Source organism: Thunnus thynnus, chromosome 18, assembly GCF_963924715.1.
Source record: "Thunnus thynnus chromosome 18, fThuThy2.1, whole genome shotgun sequence".
NCBI classification, from domain to species: domain Eukaryota; kingdom Metazoa; phylum Chordata; class Actinopteri; order Scombriformes; family Scombridae; genus Thunnus; species Thunnus thynnus.
This window is the reverse complement of record NC_089534.1, coordinates 30,308,211-30,331,942: the sequence shown is the minus strand read 5'-3', so window position 1 is coordinate 30,331,942 and position 23,732 is coordinate 30,308,211. Positions and strand designations below refer to the sequence as shown.

Here is a 23,732-nt window from a genome sequence, read left to right as displayed (position 1 = left end):
GATCATCGCTGCTTGCAGCTTTAATTCTTCTTCTTCCAAAAGAAACGCATTTTTGAAGGCCTAAACATGCTCAAAAACTTATCAAACTTTGCAGGTTCATCAGAGGTGGTGAAAAATGTAATATTTTTGGGTTTGGGCATGGGCGTGGCAAAATGGCTCGATAGCACCCCCTTGAAAATTTCAAATTCAAAGCCCCCACCTTTAAATTTCACATAGATGAATGAAATTTGGTAGGCACATGCAACATGTCCAGATGCACAAAAAAGCCTCTTGGAGCCATGCCCCAAGTCGAACAAGAAGTTGGCCATTTTGAATTTCATGTGCAATTTTGGTGCTTTTTGCCATCTCCAGGGGTTGTATTTTAACGAACTCCTCCTAGAGCTTTAATCCCGCAAACTTCAAATTTGATCAGTGTCATCTAAAGACCTTTCTGATGAAAAGTTATCAAAATCTTGAGTTTTCACTGAATGCCATTGCCGTGGTGAATTTCGATGTTATGCCATGAAACAGGAAGTTGGTGTAACTCGAAAGTACATCGTTCAATCTGCCCCAAATTTCTCATGCTTCATAAGGGTTCCGACCTGAACACATCTATGTGTCAATATTGAGTCATAGTCATAGCACCACCTACTGGCAGCAGGAAGTTATGGGTGCTGTACATTTATGACCTGTGTCTAGCAGGATGAACAAATCCACTTCAAATTTGGTCAGAAAAGCCTTAAGACCTTGGTGATGCTATTTTTGAAGATTGTGAGTTTTCATTGAACGCTGTTGCCGTAGCAACTCAGTGAATTTTGATGTTTTGCCATTGCAAAACAAACTGTTGTAGCTCTACTGTACATGGTCAGATCTTTTCCAGATTTCACATGTTTGATAAGAGTCCTGGTCTGAAAACATGCACAGGCCAAAATTGAATCATAGTCACCTACTGGCAACAGGAAGTTATAGGCCCCATACTTTTTTTAACTACTCCTAGCAGGTTAACCAGATCCACCTAAGATTTGATCAGCTAAGTTGTAGGACATTGATGATGCTAAATGGTGAAGCTTTTGAGTTTTAATCAAAAGCTGTTGCCATGGCGAGGCATTGTTTGCCATTAAACACAAAGCTGTTTTTGAGGGGCTAGGGATGCTTGAAAACTCACAAAACTTGGCCCACCTGTCAGAAGGGTTGTCTTTAGTTGTCTGATATAGCTCTTGGGTTTGGGTGTGGGAAAGTAACTCGAGGGCGCCCCCTAGAAAATTTTTAAAAAAAGTAAAAGCCCCCACCTTTAAATTTGGCGTAGATGGACGAAATTTGGTAGGTACATGTATCATGTCCAGATGCAGAAAAAAGCCTGTTGGAGTCATACCCTGAGTCCAACAGGAAGTCAGCCATTTAAAATTTACCTCGCAATTTTAGCGCTATTTTTTGCAATTTCCAGGCTTTGTATTTTAATGAACTTCTCCTAGAGGTTTAACTCGACCGACTTTAAATTTGGATTATATGCTGTTGTCTTGGCGATGTGCAGGCCTTCAATGTTTCACCATGAAGCGGGAAGTTGTTGCAACTTGAATGTACATTGTCCAACCTGCACCAGATTTCTCATGCTTGATAAGAGTCCCAGCCTGAACACATTTACATGTCAATATTGAGTCATAGTTGTAGCACCATGTACTGACAACAGGATGTTAGGCTGATATAACAAACATCATCCAATTAACATGTAATTTACATGATGTGATCCACACATGATATACAGTGACATGACATGTAATTGTGGGTGCTCTCTAGTGCTACATAGAGGATGCAGGAAGTCATATTTAACTGTTTGGTGCAATGAGTAAGAGCCCATACCTGAAGACATCCACATCCCCTTCGACTGCAGCAAATTCCAACATGCACGAGGATGCGAGGGCCCAATCATTGCTGCTTGCAGCTTTAATTTTCTTTTCTGTTTGTTAGAATTAAGTCAATCAGAGATGACTTAGAGGGGTCTTTTAAGTTTGGTCTGATAGGGTCAGTCATTATTTGAGAAAGATTAATATTCCCACAGGCCTCTTTTAAATAATCAGTCAGATTATTACTAGTCAAGTTAAAATCAACAAGTATAATCAACTCTCAATTTTTATATGGAGCTAAAAGATCAGCTATCTTGTCAACAGCTGAGGAGGAATCAGAGGGAGGTCTATATACACCAACCACAATAACAGAATTATTTTTTGCAATACACACTTTCAGAGTGAAAAACTCAAAACATTTTTCTTCTGTGACTGCATTAACAACAGTACAGGTAAAACAAGCTCTTCGTCTACTGGTAAATGGCCACACCTCCTCTTGAATTTCTGTTCATCTAAAAAGGTTGTAGTCATCTAAGGCTACCTCAGAATCACTCAGAGTGCATCTTAGCCAAGTTTCTGATAATACCACAATGTCAGGATCTGTTTGTGTTAAGATTTTAAGATGATCCAATCTGTCATGCTGAGATGTTTCTAATATTTCAATAAATAAAACCTAAACCTTTCCTATTCTTAAAATCTGAAGGATTAAGGATAGGGTGTAGAGTAGAGTCTGAGTTTAAAGGAGCAGTGGGATTAGACTTTAAAAACCTGTCAGGCTGAGGAAGGCATAGATGTACACACCTGTAAGAGAGAATAAGGTTTGGTATAACTGAACTAGCTGGTACAGATGGAAGTTCTGAAATCATGGGAGTTCAGTCATTTCATGGTGGTATTCAGCACTGTGTAAAATATATTGTCCACTAAGACTTGTGCCCCTAGGTTGCTGGAATGAATGCCATCATTCCTAAAGAAGGAAGGACGGTTCTGGAAAAGTCAATAAAAATTGTCAATGAAATCTAGATTGTGTGAAGGGCAGGTCACCCGGAGCCAACTGTACAAGCTTAAGGTGCAGTTGAAGCACCCAGATCCTCTTCCAAGGGGTGGGATTGGGCCAGAGATGAAGGCAGACTTTCCACAGGATTGAAGGGAGCTAAAAAGCGTGTTAAAATCCTGTTTCAGTATTTCTGACCTCTGGTCCTGAATGTCATTACACAGTGTCATACAAACTTTAGCTGAGATGTCATAGGTTTTTTAAAGAGCATCTTTCTCTTTCTCATAAAGCTGCAACAGTTGAAGCCAACTGTTGTATACACAGTATTGTGTTCTAATGTAGTCTAAATGTGGCTGAAAAGCTTTTCTTGTAGCTTGTAGTTCTTGTAATATATGTTATTCCATATATTACTGCCTTTTTGTTGGTGAGTTAATAGGTTAACAATAATTATCTGTCAATTAACTAATTTTATTTCTTAAATTTAATACCACACTTTGTCTTGGGCAAAGCAAAAATACAAATACATTTAAATCTGTATGAATTGTTGAAACCAACGGATCACTACAGAAGAGGATTAGGGCCACATGTAAAAAATATTATTTGAGTTCTGAGATTAAAGTCAGAATTTTTATTCGTATTATTCTCAGAATAAAGTCAGAATTTACAACACTCAGACTTCTTACTTTTCTCTCAGAATTCTGACTTTAAACTAAGAATTCTGGCTTTAAACTAAAAACTCAAATAAACTTTTCACATGTGGCCCTAATCCTCTTCCACAGGATGACACCACTCTCACAGAACTATTTTTATTTTAACCTTACAGCCCATGCCAGGCTCATGTACAGAGAGACAGTCACCATAGAAGATGCTGTCATGGCGGTCTCTGTCATGGAGTGCTCCATGCAGGTAAGGAGAAAACAAAATAACCTTCAATGCTACATGTTTTTCATACATATTTCATACCTTAGAATGTCAGTCATGTATTTTGTCCACTATGGAACAATTTTCTATTGACAAGGTACTGGACAATAGAAATAGTATGTATGTATCATAATGAATTCACTTAAGGTGAGTATTTATTGAACATGTCTGTGTTTCCTCATGATATCATTCCTTTAAACCCATCCACACCATCCCTCCCCTCCAATTCCTCCGGGCAAAACTATACAAAGTACAGGGAACAAATAGTAAAAATTCATAGCACATTAACCTCTAATCATTCACCAGATCGCCGGCAACCGACTTAAGCCAGTTGTAAGTGGTAGCATCACACAAAGCAATTGGCACAATTTGGCCAATTGGAGATAACTGGAGAGGTTCGGGGACACCAGTGATACCACAAACTAAAAACTCCCTAGCTCCCATAAGGTTAGGCCTAGAGGTCTGGAATTTTATATAGGTTGACAAGATGTAGAAGGTATGTGGTGATTTGCATGGTTCTGGCATAAAGCATGTCCTAATTATTGTTATTCAAATATGACTCATGATAAACATGGACCAAAACACTTTTTTGAGCTTTATTTGAACTGATGTAGTTTTGTTTGTGTTTTAGCCACACGCTAAACAAACACATTTCCAGAAACTAGAAGATGTCACTTGTCAAACGAAGCCTAATACATGCATCTTGGCCTTACAGTTCTTCTGTTATAAGCTTTTCTGTTTGGGTGTGCCAAATATGTGAAAATTCTATAAAAAGGGTGGATGTCAAAGGGTTAACAATTAATATTTAGATTTTCACACCAGAAAGTGATCAGCTAACATAGAAACTCGGTTTAATGTATCAGTAATAAATACCTGTTGGAAACAGACCACCAACCTCTTGACTGGAAATATTCAGTCAATGAAATGAAATAGTGTTCCTTTGTAGGGGTCTAACAGTACACAAAACTCATGGTTTGGCATGTACCTTGGTTTTGGGGTCAGTGTTCAGTACGATTTCAAAAAAAGAAAGGTAAAAAAATAACATTTTGGTCTTTTATTTTGAAAAAACATCCAACAATGGCTCATTGGCCATAACTATTACTTAAGCAGTTGTGCTGCAATGGGAACTATTACTGAAATGGTAAATGGACTGTACTTGTATAGCGCCTTTCTAGTCTTCCAACCACTCAAAGCACTTTTACACTACAAGTCACACTCACCCATTCACACACATTCAGTTGCTGAATGGGCACAGGGGATACCATACAAGGTCCCAACCTGCCCATCAGAGGGAACTAACCATTCACACACATTCATACACGGCACAGCATCAGGAGCAATTTGGGGTTCAGTATCTTGCTCAAGGATACTTCGACATGCGGACTGGAGGAGCCACAGCCGCCCTGAACAGTTCAGTTGTGCTGCAGTGGAAAAGGAAAATAACTTTTCTGTTTCTGCAGGGAGTCAGGACACTTGCTGATAGCTGTTTTATGCTGATTTATGGTCTAACTATATATAAAGTAGTTACAGCTACAACAGTAACATGCTTTGCATATGCATCAGCCACTTATATTAAATTAACTAAAGTGAGTATTTACTGAACATGTCTGTTTCCTCAAATAATTTCTTCCAATCATATATATGTATATATTCAGAATATATATATATATATATATATATATATATGTATGTATGTATGTATGTATGTATGTATGTATGTATGTGTGTGTGTGTGTGTGTGTGTGTGTGTGTGTGTATGTATATATGTATGTATGTATGTGTGTGTGTGTGTGTGTGTGTGTGTGTGTATATATATATATATATATATATATATATATATATATATATATATATACAGTACAGACCAAAAGTTTGGACACACCTTCTCATTCAATGAGTTTCCTTTCTTTTCATGACTATTGACATTGTAGATTCACACTGAAGGCATCAAAACTATGAATTAACACATGTGGAAATATGTACTTAACAAAAAAGTGTAAAACAACTGAAAATACGCCTTATATTCTAGTTTCTTCAAAGTAGCCACCTTTTGCTCTGATTACTGCTTTGCACACACTCTGCATTCTCTTGATGAGCTTCAAGAGGTAGTCACCTGAAATGGTTTTCACTTCACAGGTGTGCCCTGTCAGGTTTAATAAGTGGGATTTCTTGCCTTATAAATGGGGTTGGGACCATCAGTTGTGTTGTGCAGAAGTCAGGTGGATACACAGCTGATAGTCCTACTGAATAGACTGTTAGAATTTGTATTATGGCAAGAAAAACGCAGCTAAGTAACGAAAAACGAGTGGCCATCATTACTTTAAGAACTGAAGGTCAGTCAGTCCGAAAAATTGGGAAAACTTTGAAAGTGTCCCCAAGTGCAGTCACAAAAACCATCAAGCGCTACAAAGAAACTGGCTCACATGAGGACCGCCCCAGGAAAGGAAGACCAAGAGTCACCTCTGCTGCGGAGGATAAGTTCATCCGAGTCACCAGCCTCAGACATCGCAGGTTAACAGCAGCTCAGATTAGAGACCAGGTCAATGCCACACAGAGTTCTAGCAGCAGACACATCTCTAGAACAACTGTTAAGAGGAGACTGTGTGAATCAGGCCTTCATGGTAGAATAGCTGCTAGGAAACCACTGCTAAGGACAGGCAACAAGCAGAAGAGACTTGTTTGGGCTAAAGAACACAAGGAATGGACATTAAACCAGTGGAAATCTGTGCTTTGGTCTGATGAGTCCAAATTTGAGATCTTTGGTTCCAACCACCGTGTCTTTGTGCGACGCAGAAAAGGTGAACGGATGGACTCTACATGCCTGGTTCCCACCGTGAAGCATGGAGGAGGAGGTGTGATGGTGTGGGGGTGCTTTGCTGGTGACACTGTTGGGGATTTATTCCAAATTGAAGGCATACTGAACCAGCATGGCTACCACAGCATCTTGCAGCGGCATGCTATTCCATCCGGTTTGCGTTTAGTTGGACCATCATTTATTTTTCAACAGGACAATGACCCCAAACACACCTCCAGGCTGTGTAAGGGCTATTTGACAAAGAAGGAGAGTGATGGGGTGCTGCGCCAGATGACCTGGCCTCCACAGTCACCGGACCTGAACCCAATCGAGATGGTTTGGGGTGAGCTGGACCGCAGAGTGAAGGCAAAAGGGCCAACAAGTGCTAAGCATCTCTGGGAACTCCTTCAAGACTGTTGGAAGACCATTTCAGGTGACTACCTCTTGAAGCTCATCAAGAGAATGCCAAGAGTGTGCGAAGCAGTAATCAAAGCAAAAGGTGGCTACTTTGAAGAAACTAGAATATAAGACATATTTTCAGTTGTTTCACACTTTTTTGTTAAGTATATAATTCCACATGTGTTAATTCATAGTTTTGATGCCTTCAGTGTGAATCTACAATTTTCATAGTCATGAAAATAAAGAAAACTCTTTGAATGAGAAGGTGTGTCCAAACTTTTGGTCTGTACTGTATATATATATATATATATATATATATATATATATATATATATATATATATATATATATATATATATATATATATATATATATATATATATATATATATATATATATATATATATATATATATATATATATATATATATATATATATATATATATATATATATATATATATATATATATATATATATATATATATATACACACACACACACACACACACACACACACACACACACACACACACACACACACACACACACACACAGTCTGAATGACATTCCAATGTCGTTGCTGTAGATCCTGCTGAGGTGGATCAGTGAGTCGATGTCTCACTCATTCCTGGCATACAGCTTGATGTCATCCATGTAGAGGAGGTGATTGATGGTTGTTCCGCTTTGGAACCGGTACCCGTAGCCACTCTTTGAGATGATCTGGCTGAGGGGGTTCAGACCTATGCAGAACAGCAGCGGGGATAGTGCATCACCTTGGTATATGCCTCACTTGATGGTAACTTGTGCAATTGGCTTTGAGTTGGCCTCCACAGTTGTTTTCCACAGCCCCATTGAGTTCTTGATGAAGGCTCTTAGTGTCCTGTTGATGTTATACATTTCCAAGCATTCCAGTATCCATGTGTGTGGCTTTGTGTCATAGGCCTTCTTGTAGTCAATCCAGGCGGTACACAGGTTGGTCTGCCTGGTCTTGCAGTCTTGGGTGACTGCTCTATCGACCAGTAGCTGGTGCTTAGCACCCCTGGTATTACTACCAATTCCTTTCTGGGCCCTGCTCGTGTATTGGGCCATGTGCCTATTCATCTTAGCCACTATGATGCCTGACAGAGCTTCCATGTTGTACAGAGTCAGGTTATTGGCCGGTAGTTGGATGGGATCGTGCCCTTCTGGGGGTTCTTCATGATCAGGACTGTCCACCTCTAGGTTAACCACTCTGGGTGCGTCCCATCCATCAGCAGCTGGTTCATTTGTACTGCCAGGCGTTCATGCAGTGCAGTCAGTTTCTTTAGCCAGTAGGTGCGGATCATGTCTGGGCCTGTTGCTGTCCAGCTCTTCATACCTGACACTCATTCTTGGATGTCTGCCATTGTAATGGTTATTGGATCTTGTTCTGGGAGATTGCTGTGGTCTGCTCTTAGATCCACTAGCCACTGAGCATTGGCGTTATGTGATGCCTCCTTCTCCCATATGCTCTTCCAGTATTGTTCAGTCTCAGCCCTGGGAGGATCTGTTCTCATGTTATTACGTTGCCACTGAGAGTACACTTTGAATTGTTTGGTGGAGAACATCCTATTTACTCTCCTGGCTTCTGCTTCTCCTGTGTATCTCTTCAGGCAGGTAGCCAGAGCTGTGAGCCCTTGCTTGGCAGTCTCCAGTGCCTCAGGTATAGACAGCTTGTTGTACTTCTTAGGTATCCCTTTTGTTCCCACACCTTTCTTTAGCTCTGAGAGTTGACTAACTTCTCTTCGTGTTGCCTTGATCTTGGCCTCCAGCCTCCTTCTCCATTGGGGGTAATGCTCTTTGTTTATGGTGTTCATCTTGTAGCCAAGCATCTCTAGGATCACTGTTGCTGTGCTGTATATCAGCTGATTGGTCTCAGTTACTAGACTTTCAGAGGGTATTGTGTCACTTAGCCTTGGTAATCGGATAGGGGGGTGCCAGGTGTCCAGCTTAGTCATGATAGTCATTCTTAGGTCAGTTGCCCTTGTGTTAAGGTCGTAAGGGCTTGTTGGGGCTTGGTAGAAGAAGGAACATGAGAAGATCGAAAAATACCAAGGGCTGAAAGAGGAGCTAGAAAAGATGTGGGGAGTAAAGGCAACAGTTGTGCCAGTGGTAATTGGAGCACTGGGGGCTGTGACCCACAAAATGGTAGAGTGGCTCCAGCAGATTCCGGGTACAACATCTGAGGTCTCTGTCCAGAAGAGCTCAGTCCTAGGAACAGCTAAGATACTGCGCAGAACCCTCAAACTCCCAGGCCTCTGGTAGAGGACCTGAGCTTGAGGAAGACACATCACCACTCCCCCATGCAAATCAATACAAAGTTGCTCTGGATGATAACCTTTATCCGATGATGAAACATTTCTATCCTGATGGGAGTGGTCTTTTCCAGGATGACATTGCCCCCATCCATAGGGCACGAGGGGTCACTGAATGGTTTGATAAGTCAGAAAATGGTGTTAATCATGCTATGGCCTTCAGTCACCAGATCTCAACCCAATTGAACACCTATGGGAGATTTTGGACAGATGCGTTAAACAGCGTTCTCCAACACCACCATCAAAACACAAAGAGCTCCAGAGACCTGTAGAATTAATGTATTGGAGCTGTTCTGGCAGCAGGTGGTGGCCCAACACCTTACTAAGACACTTTATGTTAGTAAAGTAAAATACAACTTGATTGTGTTTAGTTATGCTGCCCAATAGGTACCACTGCAAATTTGGGCACTCCCTTATCATATGGAAGGCACAGAAGCAGTGAACATAATCTTGGGCATTTGTTGTTCAATACAGAATTGCTAACAGCCCTCCCAAGTGTAATGCTTTTGCAGGTTAGCCCCCAAATAGAAACGCCTGGAAATTACTTCTCACTGCAGTGTCCAAAAATAAAAATAAAACGTGCTACAAAACATGTAAATTCAAGATTTGTAGGTCAAAGTCTCGTGACTCATTTAAAGTTCAAATGAAGTCTGTATCTAAAACTAGGTGGAAGCAGTAAATGTTCAAAAAGGTGTGGGTTCGCTCACACTCTCCATTCAAATCAAACTTTGACCAGGTCATGTGGGCTAAAAGTATTTCCTTTTCTAAAAAAAGACAGAGAAAATTAGGAAAATAATTTGTTTTACACACAAAGTCATCAATAGTTTTTTTGACTTTTTTCAATTTACTAATTGAAATTCAAGTGAATGGGCCCAAAACTTGCATGATTTTGATGACACAGGTGTGAGCAAGACAGACATGTCTCACTCTTTTGAATATTCTCATCCTGTCAATCAATCTTTCAAAATAAAAGCACACCACACTTGTAATAAATATCCCTCATTTTTAAAAAGCAAAATGATCTGATCCCGACGGGCCAGAGTGCGAGGTCCCGACCAACGCTGCTTGCAGCTTTAATTTTTATTTTTATTTATTTTTTTCAAATTTTCTATAGATATCGCATTAATGTCATTATCGTGAATTCTTTGGCAACAATAATCATGTGAAAATCTGATCGTGACAGCCCTATCCTCAACCCAGCGCGGGACTTCCATCTAATGTCAAAAGCAGTGAGCAGTATCTAAACATATGACACAGTTCTGCACCACCGTAAAACTCTCAGCTGCAATGCCTTACACAACCTTTAGAAATAAGTGTCTTGGCGGGCGTAGACGTATATTCTGAAACAAATGTAAAAACTTTTACAGAATATCCATTTTAAAAATATGAATTCCTCTAATTAAAGAGATTAGTAATGTCATAGTAATGTCCAGAAGTTTGGTAATCTGCTCTAACACTAGGTCATAATTAGTTTGTATTGTATTGTCTAGATCAAGTAAGTGAAACAATTGGATACTTTGAACTGTGCCACATTCTGGCCGGGATTTTTCCTTTCCCTTTCATTTAATAATGTAATAGAAGACGTATTATTATTGACCTTATAACCTAACATTTTCTCAGTCTATGCTATTCAGGGCTGTTGTATTATATTGCATTCATTTTTGTGAGGTGTGTCTAATAACCTGGCAACAGAGTGTATATTCGACTGATTATGTTGATTAACTTTTGACATTGACACTCTAGTGACCATTGACATGTATTCATCCTGATCATGGCCCATCTCCACGTTTTCCACCATGACACTGCAACTCACTGATCCTGCCAGCAGTCTGTAACTATGTGGTACACACCTCTTTTAGGGCGGTGGCCTGATGGGAAATGTAAATGCAATACTCACCTCATTCCCTGCTGACCCCAGTCAGCAGTATCAAACTCAGTGTCAGATACTGCTCGAAGGACTGAACCTGCCACTGCTACTTCAGAAGGAAATGGAAAGACTGTCCAGGTGAGTAACTGATTTGTTTTTCCATTTGTTGAGTCTCAGTTATAATGTTGACATCTTCCTAATCCTACTATGTATTATCAGTGTAACCTGATCTATGCCATCAAACTCAACTGTTGTACAAAAACTATTAAAAACACATAAAATAACCATACTGTTGCACCGGATGACATATTCCTTCATTATGATGAACATATCCAGTGTATCCAGTAGGGCTGAATCAAGGACATCTGGACTAATATTTTGTCCTTTAACATACATGAGAGGGGCAAAATGTTTAGAATACTTTATATGATTCACTCCAGTACACCACCATCACAGATTTAAACATTTACTGACACCAAATAAGTTAATCTGTTTTTATTTTGTTCACTAGGCTAAAGCGCAACACCTCAGAGGCTTCTCGGTTTGACCAACCAACTGATAATCACCAGCATCAACTCATAGACTCAAACTCCATCAACAAAATACAAAGTCATAACATCACCAGTAGCCACAAGGGTAATGTCACTGTGGACAGTGGCTTGGATTGGTTCCACTCCAGAATTCCATCACTGTCACTAGACATGCCCTCACGAATAATTACATCAACTCAAGAAAACTTCCATAGCACACCAAGCTCCAATTGGTCAGAAATGTCTACAGTAGCCAAACAGCCAAACTGTCAAGCTGAGAAGGAGAATCTAAGTAACACTGGCTCATTATTAAACAGTGATGTTGCTTTAAATACTGGTAGTACAGTCACATCTGTTTCAGAAGAAGACAGAAAAAGTGAGAAAAATGAAAATATTAAAGAAAAAAACTCTTTAACCCCAGAAGACATGAAGCAGTCTGGTAGACAAGAAGACAGAAAACACCCAGAGTCATCAGGGTGTGTTATTCAGAAAGCCTCTAAGAATCTGAGAGACAGGAAACTTGGGGAGCTGGAGCTGACACATCAGCAATGTGACAAAGAAGGAGAAGAGGGGCATGGAGAGAGTGTGGTGTTCAGAGATAGTGCAAGTAAATTTGTTACTAATGTTTTAGATACAACTTCAAATTCCCACTCCAGCAGTACACCGTCAAAAGGGAAGAACTGCCCCTCAAATAACCAAGTACAGGGTAATCTGTCATCTGTCAAAGAAAGTAGATCTGAGATAGAGGACAGGAGCAAATGCACTGGGACTAAGAACATTAGTACTGTGAAAAGGGAAAAGATAGGAGCTGATGTTGAAACAGATAAAGACTTGCATGCTAGGTTGTCAGGCTTTATATTCAAGCCAAGGAAGATGAGACCTTTAGTCCACAATCAGGGCCTACATGCCAGCTCAGATGTGAGTGCAGAGTTCCACACTGAATGCAACCCAGGCAGCAGAGATCTCCACACCAACAAAGAAAGCAGAATAAGTCATCAGAAGGCAGTTAGGCATAATGAGACAGCCAGCACAGAGAAGGATAGAAGAAAGAAAAAACAGAGCCAGTGCCAGAATCCTTCGGAAGGTGGAGGCATGAGAGAACAGGTGAGCTGTGTCAGTGAGATGGTAGAGTGTTGGTCTGAAGCCAGTATCTGTTTTACATCAGAGGAGCTGGAAAGAGATCTTTTTTCATTTGGAAAGGACAAATTGACCGAAGGAAAAACAGTATTTAGAATAAAAGGGAGTAACAATACAGAAAATTTGTGTCAACAACAAAGAACCAGAGTTAACACTGGTATGGAGACTAAAGTAGAAAGCTATACTTGCACCGCCCCTTCAACACCAGTTACTTCAAAATCAGGCCTCACCAAGTCTGCTGTGGCCTCCTCAACCCTGGCTAAACTCTCCGGATTCTCTTTCACCTGCACAACTGAACCCAAGACCACAACTCAAACAAAAGTGGAAAAAAATCCTCCCTTGAGAATGGAAAGAATTACATTTAAAAGAGACAGTGTTGAATGCTTGAGAGTCAATTCCCTTAAAAGTCCCTTAAAAAAGAAGATTAGAACTGCAGTCAGCATGAGCAAAGCAAAGGACATATCACCACCCCTAGCCACAGAGCTCACACCAGGATGGGAACATGAACCAGGGACAGCGTCACCAACTAAAACAAAGTCCAAGTGCAGTGCAAAGCAGACAGAGCCTGTTCGTGCTGTAAACCATAGTAACAGTGTAAAAATGGTGACTGATGGTTCTGTTGACTATCAAAGCACTGGCAATATGAATAAGAGAAAGTGTTTTGAGCTGGAACCTCTACCAAGTAATGCTGCTGGTTCCCAGGGTCCGTTCTCTAAACTGTCTCTGTTTGGCTCTGTTGAGTTAAATGATGATGTTCTTGACACTGACTGGGACCAAGAGTTTTTAAAGAAAGCCAATGTCTGATATTATAGGCTGCTGTCAGAATGTGTATACAGATAAAGAAGACGACCACAATAGTGTATTTCACATCACATTTTGCTGTGAGGTGCATCAGTTCAGTTCTTTGCCTGATGTATGATTTAGTTACCTTCTATAGTATGAAAATAAGAGTTAAAAGCTCAGTGAAGTTCAGATGTTCATCCTGGAATTGTATTTTTCTCTTTCTCTATTTATGCCTGAAAAAAATGTAGATCTCCACTGCAGCTGCTAGAGCTCAGGCAGATTAATTTGCTGCATGGTGGAATCATGCAAATGACTTTACATTTTAGCAAGTTATCAATGTTACACACAAGATAATTCTGGATCCATACATGTATCACCATGGTTCCCAAACTTTTTTTGACTACAGCATCCTATTAGCAATTTTTTGTCATGGAACCATTCCTGAACACAAGCCACAAAGTGTGTTGTGTTACTATGATAACCAGCAACTGTGAGTGTTACTACATTATACAAAATTTTTAATAAGGTGATTCTGATACTTTTTGCCTTTTCTGTTTTAATATAATTAGAAAGGTAACATAAAACAATTAATGTAAATGTCACCTACGTTTAATGCAAAACTATATTAAAATTGCACAATAAATGTAGAATGACAAGGAAAATTTGTGGTATCCTTGCCCCATCCTCAAGGCACCTCAGGGTGCTGCAGTAACCCACTTTGGGAACCACGTAGCATATATTAAATGAAACTAAATTATACTGTGCAGATAATTCAGCAGCATGCCAGTGGTTTAGCTTGTTTTAGCCTATTCACTAGAAATTGTTTACTTTTCCATGGTACCTGCATCCAGCTCCTGAGGTATCTCCATGCACAGGCCAGCTGGATGTAATCTTTCCAGCATGTTGTCATTATATGACTCAGTTTGTGTACTTTTCATCACTGTCTCTGAGACTGTATGGAACATGCAAGTCATTGGTTTCCATTAGTTTCACTGTGCTATTGAAATCAACTTGAATTCTTGACAACTGCTACAGTTGGTAACCCATCACTGTAAATATTTTGTTGCCTTTATTTCTTTTCTTAATTCTAATGCTGTTGTGAGTAAAAACTCATTCATCAGCAACCTTTTTATCCAGGAAACAGCATGTCTGTAGGATCAGGTTTTCAGGCAACAGCTTCATGGTACAATACTGTTTCTGATCATACTGTTGTAAAAACCTGTAAATATGTAGAACAGACATTAAATACACCACCAAAAGGTCTTGACTATGTTAATGTGTTGCCTGTCTCAATTAAGTTACATTTTACTGAAATTAATGGTTTACTTTGTCAGTTCAGCCATAAAGGTTATTATTATGGATGTATTTTTTTTGTTCTGCATTGAGTATAAAATCTGGATTTGATCAAGGTTCTCAGCATAGCAGCTCAAGTTGCCTGTTGTTAGCCTTGTAGCTAAGTTATGTGACTTAATTTCCAACCACTTAACAGTTATTCTAAACATAGAATGTTTGCTGGGGACTATCAAAAAAGTAGCAGCCAAAAATGTGACAAAGACCACATACATTACAGAGCAAAGCAAGCAGAGCTTTTGGATAAAGTAAATAGTCTCATTGACTCCAATTCAGCAACATTTCTGAGATGGACCACACCTTTTGTTACTGACATTAAAAAAAAGTTTTCTCACTTAGCCCCTCTAGTTTTAATAGTTTTTGGTCATGCACATGGTTTTGGCTTTATTTTCTGAGGTTTTGAGATCTCAAGTGATATATTCTGGGACCATCTCAAAACATTGGGAAAGGAATTATATTTGTGAAGCTCAAAGCATTCCAGGGGTCATTTGGAAGAACGAAAATATCAAGGGGAAATCTATGTAATCAACAGTTGTTAATATTTTGAGCTTGTGAAATGGCTTGTGAATGTGTAATAAAATTTGCAGCTTTACAAATATTTTGTGCATGTGTGAAAACATTTTGTGCAGAGTCAATCTGTCCAATCAGAGGGCAGATGGTTCCATTGCGCTCAGCCCCCTGCAGGTCCTGATTTTTAAGATGGACGATGGTGCGGACTCTCCCCAAGCCCCCCAGGAACAGTGCCAGGCTTTGAAACCAATTTGACATAGTGGCCAAACCATATAATTAGGACTTCAGTGTCTGTCATGTGATGCAAAAAGACTTTTGGGCCAGAGTGCATCTCTTATGAAAGAGATACATTTTTTTGAGTGTCACAACCCCCGTGAAATGACTCTTTTCACTATCAGAATTTGATCCATTCGGTCCAATAACATTCGGGAAGTCTAGAAGAGCTGCATGATTGAATTGTTTTATCTCCATTCAAGTTAGCCAGAGGGCTAAACCGAAAGTTAGCCATGTCAACTGGTGGAGATCTCCAGTGGGCATGCTCTATGGGCACATGGGGCCCAGTGCACAGTATGTTTTCATCCGGGTATTTTCTTCACAGCGGGAAATGGCTTTTTTGGCTTCATGTGCCACTGAGCAACTTTTATAGGAATGATCAGGGCCCCACCTCAGACACTGTACCCAGTTGTCTTTATACATCCATGGCTCTCCCATGACCCAAGTGGATTTAATTGTACTTGAGGAAGCTGTAGATAATAGTGGTAAACATTTAATGTGTTGTGTATTTAGCTTGCAGTTAAGTTTGCTGTTACTGTAAGGCAACACAGTTGTCCAAATGCATATTTTCAAGTTCAGGGAGGCTGCTTTATGTACCCAGAATAGAACAGTAATGTAGCTTTAAGATGTTAGCAAATGTCTGCCAGTGTTACCTAAGTAGCAGGATCAGTGCTGACAAGGAGTGTGAATCTTTGAGTTGAGATAAATTTTTCACACATCCTCATCCCCCATTTTTCGTTAAATATGTGATGTTTTAATGTATACACTGTATAACTGTATAAAGATGTTTTGATGTATACTGTATAACTCTTAGTCAGCTGTCATTGTCATTTTAAACTGCTTGCACTGAAAATGAGATTGCCATAAACTAACAGACTTCCTCATTTTCTGGGAAGTTCACTTTTTTGGAGATGCATGATTTGATGATGAGTGGATTCTGAGGCAGATGTCATGGAACAGTGTCATGGAAATGAAACCTGCAATGTGATTATTATGCTGTGCTGGTTTCTTGGATACTATGCTTCTCGTTTTTTTGTACATTGTGTACAAAAAAGTTTAAACTGGAATATATTATAGCTCTGATACAATACATACATTATTTTATTACATTTCAAAGAACCACAATTTAAACTAAACTCATATATGGCATTTACAGTGAAAAGCAGCAGCTGGAGGAGCTTCTAGCTCTCTGGGTAAAGGACAGCAGTTAAATCTGTCAGTTCAATAAGTGTAAAAAAGAAGCTGTAATTGAAAAAACATCTCAGTGAAATGACAAAGCAAAATGATAAAACAATAATTAATTTAACAAAAGTAAAATAAAATCCATCATACTTTTGCTGGATACACACTTCTGACTGACCTGATGCTGATATGCTTCACATCTAATAATACAGCACTATAACAAAATTAATTAAGGTGATTTCCAATTAAAAACATTTTGCTGAAAACATGTTAATCATACTATAGCATGTGTGTGGCTTTGCTTTTAGTGGAAGACTGTTTGTTATTCCTGCCTTTAATTTTAATTTAAATTACAATCAATATTTAATGTCAAGTCATTCAGGTCTGTGGCAAATGTCAATGAAGTCATGTAAAGAATGGGATAATGTACTATTGCTTTGATTCACCCCTGGGATTAATACTGATGTCCATCCCTCATTTATTTAAAAAAAAGTGTATCAAGCAAAGTACATTATTCCAATTTTAGCCTGCTTGTTTGATTAATTTATATATATTTATAAATACACCAACACCGCTTAAAACACTACTCTTGACCATATTGATACACACACAAGCACAAACATCTGCATATATAAAAACATTGGGCATATTTTAAAGTACAATCATCAGTGTACCAAAAAGAAAAACAGACTCAAAACACTGTGCTGTGGAACTCCATATTCAGTAGTTCTTAGATCAGATTGTGTCCTTTACATCGACCACCTGTGTGTAATTTGATAGATAGCAGTGAGTATGATTTATCCCACTACTCACCACAGACCTGATTTATTTAAAGCCTGAAGCAAAATATATAATAGGCACACAAGGTACATGTAATACTCTGACAATTTAAATCTGGATGTGACTTTTTATGTCAAACAACATTGAGTAAAGCAAGACTCAAGGCACAGGCTGGCTCAGGATCCATCTGAAAGCTGAAAACCTGAAAATCTAGACCTTCAACAAAATGTAACTCTCTCACTTAAATTGTGGTTTGGTTTATTGAAGCAGTGCATCTCCTTTGGGGGGATTGGGCCATTGTTCCTCCTTTTTCTTTCCTGCATCTTTGAGATCATCAGGTGGAACATCTCCACAAAGTTGAGGAACACAGAGAGGACAGCCATCGCCAACATGAAGACAATAAAGATGTTTTTTTCTGTGGGACGACTTATGAAGCAGTCTACTGGTGATGGACAGGGGTAGTCCGAATATGAAATCTTATTAGGCATAAGTATGAAGCCATAGAGGTAGTACTGGCCTACGATGAATGCCACTTCAAGCACGATCTTGAACAGCAGCTGTATCATGTAGCTGACCAGCAGGACACCTTTGAGCTGCACTTTGCCGTGTTCATTGGAATATTTTGGAGCTTTAATCATCCCATTCTTATCAAGTTTCTGCTCCAGACGTCTTCTAAGCTTGTTTTCTCTGCGAATCACCAGCAGGACATGGCCCAGATAAATGAGTGTTGGTGTTGAGACAATGAGGATTTGGAGGACCCAGAAGCGTGTGTGAGACATGGGGAAGGATCGATCGTAGCAGGCGTTCTTGCAGCCAGGGCTTTTGGTGTTACAGTTCATGTTTGCTTGTTCATCTCCCCATATTGTATCTATGCCAGCAGCCAGAATGAAGATCCTGAAGAGGAAAAGAACACACATCCACACCTTCCCCACTACAGTGGAGTGAGACTGCACCTTATCCAACAAACTAGACAGGATGGACCACTCCCCCATGATGAGCCAGACTCCAACAGCACTATGCGAAAGAAGATATGTCGGTCAAGTCAGTCCCTTATGTAGCACATTTTACACATAGGACAATTCAAAGTGGAGACATGACATGGCAGAATAATCAGAACAAATATGTACAGCAGTAAAACCAACAAACCAGTCCATATTTACAAACCTGACATGTTGGTTTATGTAACCTAAATTTTAAAATTCACATAATTGCTGTAGCAATTCAGGAGAAGGCAAAAATAAATCAAGCAATTAAAAAAGAAAAAAAATTACAAAATTAGAGAGCATCCCAAAGGTTATATGGTAGAAAAAGTCCATGCATACTGATTGTAAAGCGCTCTAAAAATTAGGAAAAACTGAAGATGCTATAATATCCCATATGTGGTCTACCCGAATGACCTTGCACTCAGCCCTATAAAATATGTGATGTTGTAGTTTGTAATCTGGTAGTGTGAAAACAATACAAAAATACCAAGCAAGGTGATGGCACACACTAGCATCATGTCTTCTCCAAAGAAATCAAGTCAATTTTAGTATAGCCACAAATTGAAAATGACACATTTGCTTCAAAGAGTTTTACAACAGGTGACATCCTCTGTCCTTGACTTGAGTTTAATAGGAAGGGCAACAGAGGAGGGATCCCTCTTCCAGGTAATACACACATGCATATGTACAGAACAGGGCTGGTATAATTGGCTATGGGGCCCATGGGGCAAAATTGCGGTGTAGGCCCCACACACACGCTCAGAGCCCTTGCCATTTAAGTTTTAATTGTGCCTCAGTGGTACATATTACCAAACAAATTTGTAATTAATTAAATTACCACAAACTAATCAACAAAGCCTTGATCTAGTGCATCACTATTTTATATTTTGATATACTCAGCTTTGTTTAGTCTTACAAATCAAAGCACCAGTGCAATGAATGAACAATAGCTCACTCAGATCTTTTCAAGAGAGCCAAAAAATTCCTATTACAGAATTTTAGCTTGCTATATAGAAACAAATCAGAACAGGTTACAACAGACCACACAGACACTCAAACGCAGCCTGATTTCCTAATAAATACAATAAAAACAAAACACCAGTATTATGAAATTATTAGAGATTAAAGATTATAGGATGGAAAGATTTTATATGCAACCCTAACCCTCATGTGCACTTGTTTACAAATGTATTTTTTAGTGCACAAGGGCCACTACATTTTTAATTTGTTAAGGATTTTGAACTTTCAATGACTGGCTAATGCCAATCACAATATTATTGGATTGTAACTGCCAGATATTTGTGCCATCTCAACATACATAATATTTCCAGTTGAAAACATTTTTCAGGCGAGTTATTAACATTTTATGACAATACATTTTATCCTAGACTGTTCATTCACCAAACTTCCATTACTGAAGCATGTGAAACATAAACAAATAATTTAATACTCTGTCATGGTTTTCACATTTAACTGATTAATAATTGATATTATATTTGTACAATAACTCTTCACACAATAATAAATTTTCCTACCGAAGTATCTGCTTTCTTCAGTCAGTCCTTGTAGTCTGACTGGTATTCTCTCACTTCCTTCTTATAATTCAGACTGACATTGCAGAATCATCAGATTCCTCCCAGGTCTGACGAACACACCCACACTCCCCAACAATGTGCTTCTCTGTCACTCAAGCATGGTGTTGAAATGGACTTATGTTGAGCAATCACAGTTCAGTTACCAACTGATGACAAAAACGGACATCAGATCAGCTGTTCCAATGTGGATGAATAACCCTTACTCCTTTTAAAAATGGCTGCTCAGGTACCCATGAGCACCATGCAGAATTTCTGGCTGCTCTAGAACACCAGCCAAGCTTCGATGAACCAGCCAAAGGGGCAGAAACAGTTTGCCTCTAGTGGGACTAATAAAGTTGTTTGTTTTGTATTTTATTGCATTGTATCGTAGAAATCCAGGGGCCCTGAAGGCTCCAGGCTTTCTGTTTATCAACTGGTTAGTGCTAATTGAAATGGTATTCAGGCATATGTACTGCAACACTACAACACAGCGTCACCGGACATAATAGGGGCCTTAAGGTTGGCCCTGCTTTACCTGATCTTGAGGCCCTGTCTCAATAGGGTCCTTTTCCTCAGGAAAAATGTAGTCTAGTAGGGTTAATAGGGGCCCAGTACATCATTTTGGCCCTGGGCCATGACTGTAGTTGAACTGTGGCAAGCAACAAGTGCAGTCACATCAAAAATATTCAGACTGACATTGCAGAATCATCAGATTCCTCCCAGGTCTGACCAACCCACCCATACTCCCCAACAACGTGCTTCTCTGTCACGCAAGCATGATGTTAAAATGGACTTATGTTGAGCAATAACAGCTCAGCTACCAACTGCTGACAAAAACTGACATCAGATTAGCAGTTCCAATGTGGATGAATAACCCTTACTCCTTTTAAAAATGGCTGCTCAGGTACCCATGAGCACCATACAGAATTTCTGGCTGCTCTAGAACACTGTAGCCAAGCTTCAATGAACCAGCCAAAGGGGCAGAAACAAATTTCCTCTAGTATTAAAAATAAACTTCCTTGGAATGCCTCCACTGCTTTAGGCTCTGCGGTACGAAGAGTCAGAAGTCAACACAGAAAGGGCCTTTTTCCATCACAGGACCTAACATCACAAAACCTACATATTTATTTTTACATTTATCCAACTTCACAGGCTATGGTTTTGTTTCCACCTTTCTCTGTCAACTTTTGGGGTGAGCTTCTGGAACAAAATTTGGGCACTAACAATGTGATACTAAATGTAAGTTCCAGGTACTTTAAGGGGTGATTGGTCAAGCACAAGGACAACTACAACAAACATGACATCTGACGCAAGGCAGAGATGTTGATACAGCACACAGCCAGACAGTGGAGGGAAAAATGAAAAAGATTAAACAAGATCATAAAAATTAAGGCTTCATAATAAACAGTAACCAAAAAACTTTTATGTCATGTTCACATACGCATAAAGGAAAATCAATAGCAGTATCAGAGCCTCCGCTATTGTTGTCTGTCCCACTGCTTCCTTAAAACAAACAAAACAGGCCATATAAATGATGAGGTTGGTCGTGAGGTTGTATATATTTGAAATGTCCCAGTTTATAAAATACAGAGGAAACACATGGAAGAACCTCACACCAAAGCCTCATAAGGTTCTTAAGTTCGGGTGTGAAGCTGTGGGTTAAGTACCTGCTCCAGGTGCAAATTATCTGTCACAAATACCAGGCATGGGTCTATTGCTGGGTCCTCTGGATGTGTGGAAATGAAGTGTACAATACTGTTCCAAAGTGCATGGACCAGTATGATTTTTTCATGATAAAAAATTTGATGTAGAGTCAAGGAGTCAAGATTGAGTTCATTTTAGTGGAATATCAAATCAATAGATAGTATCAACACTATGTCATTGTGACTGGTAAAGTATCATACATTATTGTTGATTTGCTAACAAATGCACTATTACCTTCAGTACATGTTGACAGTAAGTAGTATCGGTAGTATTAGCATGGACATTAGACACAGTGAGATTGGGAGGAGCCACCAAAAAGCAACTGCTATGAAAACAGGCACTACTAGAGGAGCTCATTTATTCCAAGTATATCCTTGAATTTGTCACCTATCTGCAATTTGCAGTGATAGCAGTGAAGGTTTAATTTAACCTTTATTATACCATGATTGTGGAGAATATCTTCATCATTGATGATGATTTTCAGATTTACCAGCTCTGACATAGTGCCTCACCTGCATTCCCAGCAACAAGTCCTCCAGATGAAATGAGAAAATACAGCATTTGTAACTGCCCTCTAGAAAGACATGTAGAAGTGTTTGCTGATCTCACCCCTCTATTGGCAGGATGACATCGTCTGTTCCTTACAAAACCATTACAAATCACTGTTCAAGTGTTATGATGTGACAACATTACGGTAAAGGTTTGGTTAGACATAGATCAATGTTTGCGTTAAAATGATTACTTCATGAAGGTTAGGACATCTTTGTCACCATGAGTACAGTAATGATAACTTGGTTAAGGTGAGGGAATGATTGTACTCATGTCTGTTGGTGGAAAATGGGAAATGAACAGCAGTTTCCTGGGTTACTGTCAGATGTTTTGTTGAACATCCATCCACCCCCCATCCCTCTGCAGGTGTGTACATTTGGGATGCAATGTAAACATTTTGAGTAAAATGAACATATTTTACATTATTCATTATATTTAGCCATACAGTAACCTCTGACCCCCAGGCAGAAATTGTAAAAAATAAATTTTGACAAAAATTAATTATTTTTCAATAAAGTAATGCTTTTTACCTCGGAAGACCCTCTTCTCATAACTGCTATTCATTCATTCATTCATTCATTATTTGTTCTGCTCATGCACAGCTCCAGAAAAAAAAACCAAAACGATTCAAACACAACTCTCAATTTACACATTCCATGATCAAAAAACAGGAGAAAGAAGAAAATCTTATTTTGCCTGCCCCTTGCTCAAGACATAAATAAACAATAGAAATAGATGATCTGTCAATTACAGTTACTTAACAAACAATACTTAGAATAACATGAGAAAAAAAGAATCAAAAGCCATACACATTAGTTCACCAGTTCACCATCAACTAAGGAAACCCATTACCTGACAACTTCATGTAGTCAAATTATTCTTTCTTTATACATTATGTACTGATGCTTACATGTATACTGATGCTTAGAATTAAATTTCCTTCTATAGTCCTCGTCCTCTGAACTAAAAACAAACAACTTCTGTAAAATGTCATATGTTCATATGTTCATATGTCTATAAGTCAACCAAATCTTTAAGATTTACTAGTCTCTACTTTATGTTGCTCATGTTGCGCCATCAGTCTGATGCTGCTCACCATGACACATAGTGAAACATGTAAATGTTAACTTCCTCCTAATTGTCCTTAACTTGCAATTTCAGATCTTCCCTTTGAGACTAATATACCTTTCTGCACATTTGCATTCCACATAACCAGGGCGTATCTTGAATCATGTACAGTCTGGGTCAGT

At 39.1% G+C, this 23,732-nt stretch overlaps 2 protein-coding genes across 3 annotated transcripts in view; one reads left to right on the top strand and one right to left on the bottom strand.

Annotated features, from left to right (window-relative positions):
• mcm9 (minichromosome maintenance 9 homologous recombination repair factor) overlaps positions 1-14,853 on the top strand; it is a 72,288-nt gene extending 57,435 nt beyond the window's left edge. Inside the window, exons 13-16 of one of the 2 annotated variants that reach the window (XR_010924565.1) lie at positions 3,635-3,717; positions 11,120-11,265; positions 11,639-14,399; positions 14,722-14,853. Coding sequence is in view for 1 of the 2 variants with exons in the window: in XM_067573389.1 (XP_067429490.1) it covers positions 3,635-3,717; positions 11,120-11,265; positions 11,639-13,598 (2,189 nt within the window). In the remaining variant the exon portion in view is untranslated. Of the gene's footprint in view, positions 1-3,634; positions 3,718-11,119; positions 11,266-11,638 lie in introns of both variants that reach the window. The other variant, XM_067573389.1, reaches the window with a different exon arrangement.
• Positions 14,854-16,793: 1,940 nt separating this feature from the next.
• Positions 16,794-20,345, bottom strand: LOC137169947 (gap junction Cx32.2 protein-like). Its single transcript, XM_067573391.1, has 2 exons — positions 20,191-20,345; positions 16,794-18,686 (listed from the first exon to the last, which is right to left on the bottom strand). The coding sequence occupies exon 2, from the start codon at positions 18,662-18,664 to the stop codon at positions 17,891-17,893; it is 774 nt and encodes a 257-aa protein (XP_067429492.1). The 5' UTR covers positions 18,665-18,686; positions 20,191-20,345; the 3' UTR covers positions 16,794-17,890.
• Between the last annotated feature and the right edge of the window lie 3,387 nt (positions 20,346-23,732).

Bases quoted from the DNA above. Each gene is read 5' to 3' on its own strand.
- LOC137169947 (XM_067573391.1), bottom strand. From the start codon at position 18,664: ATGGGGGAGTGGTCCATCCTGTCTAGTTTGTTGGATAAGGTGCAGTCT.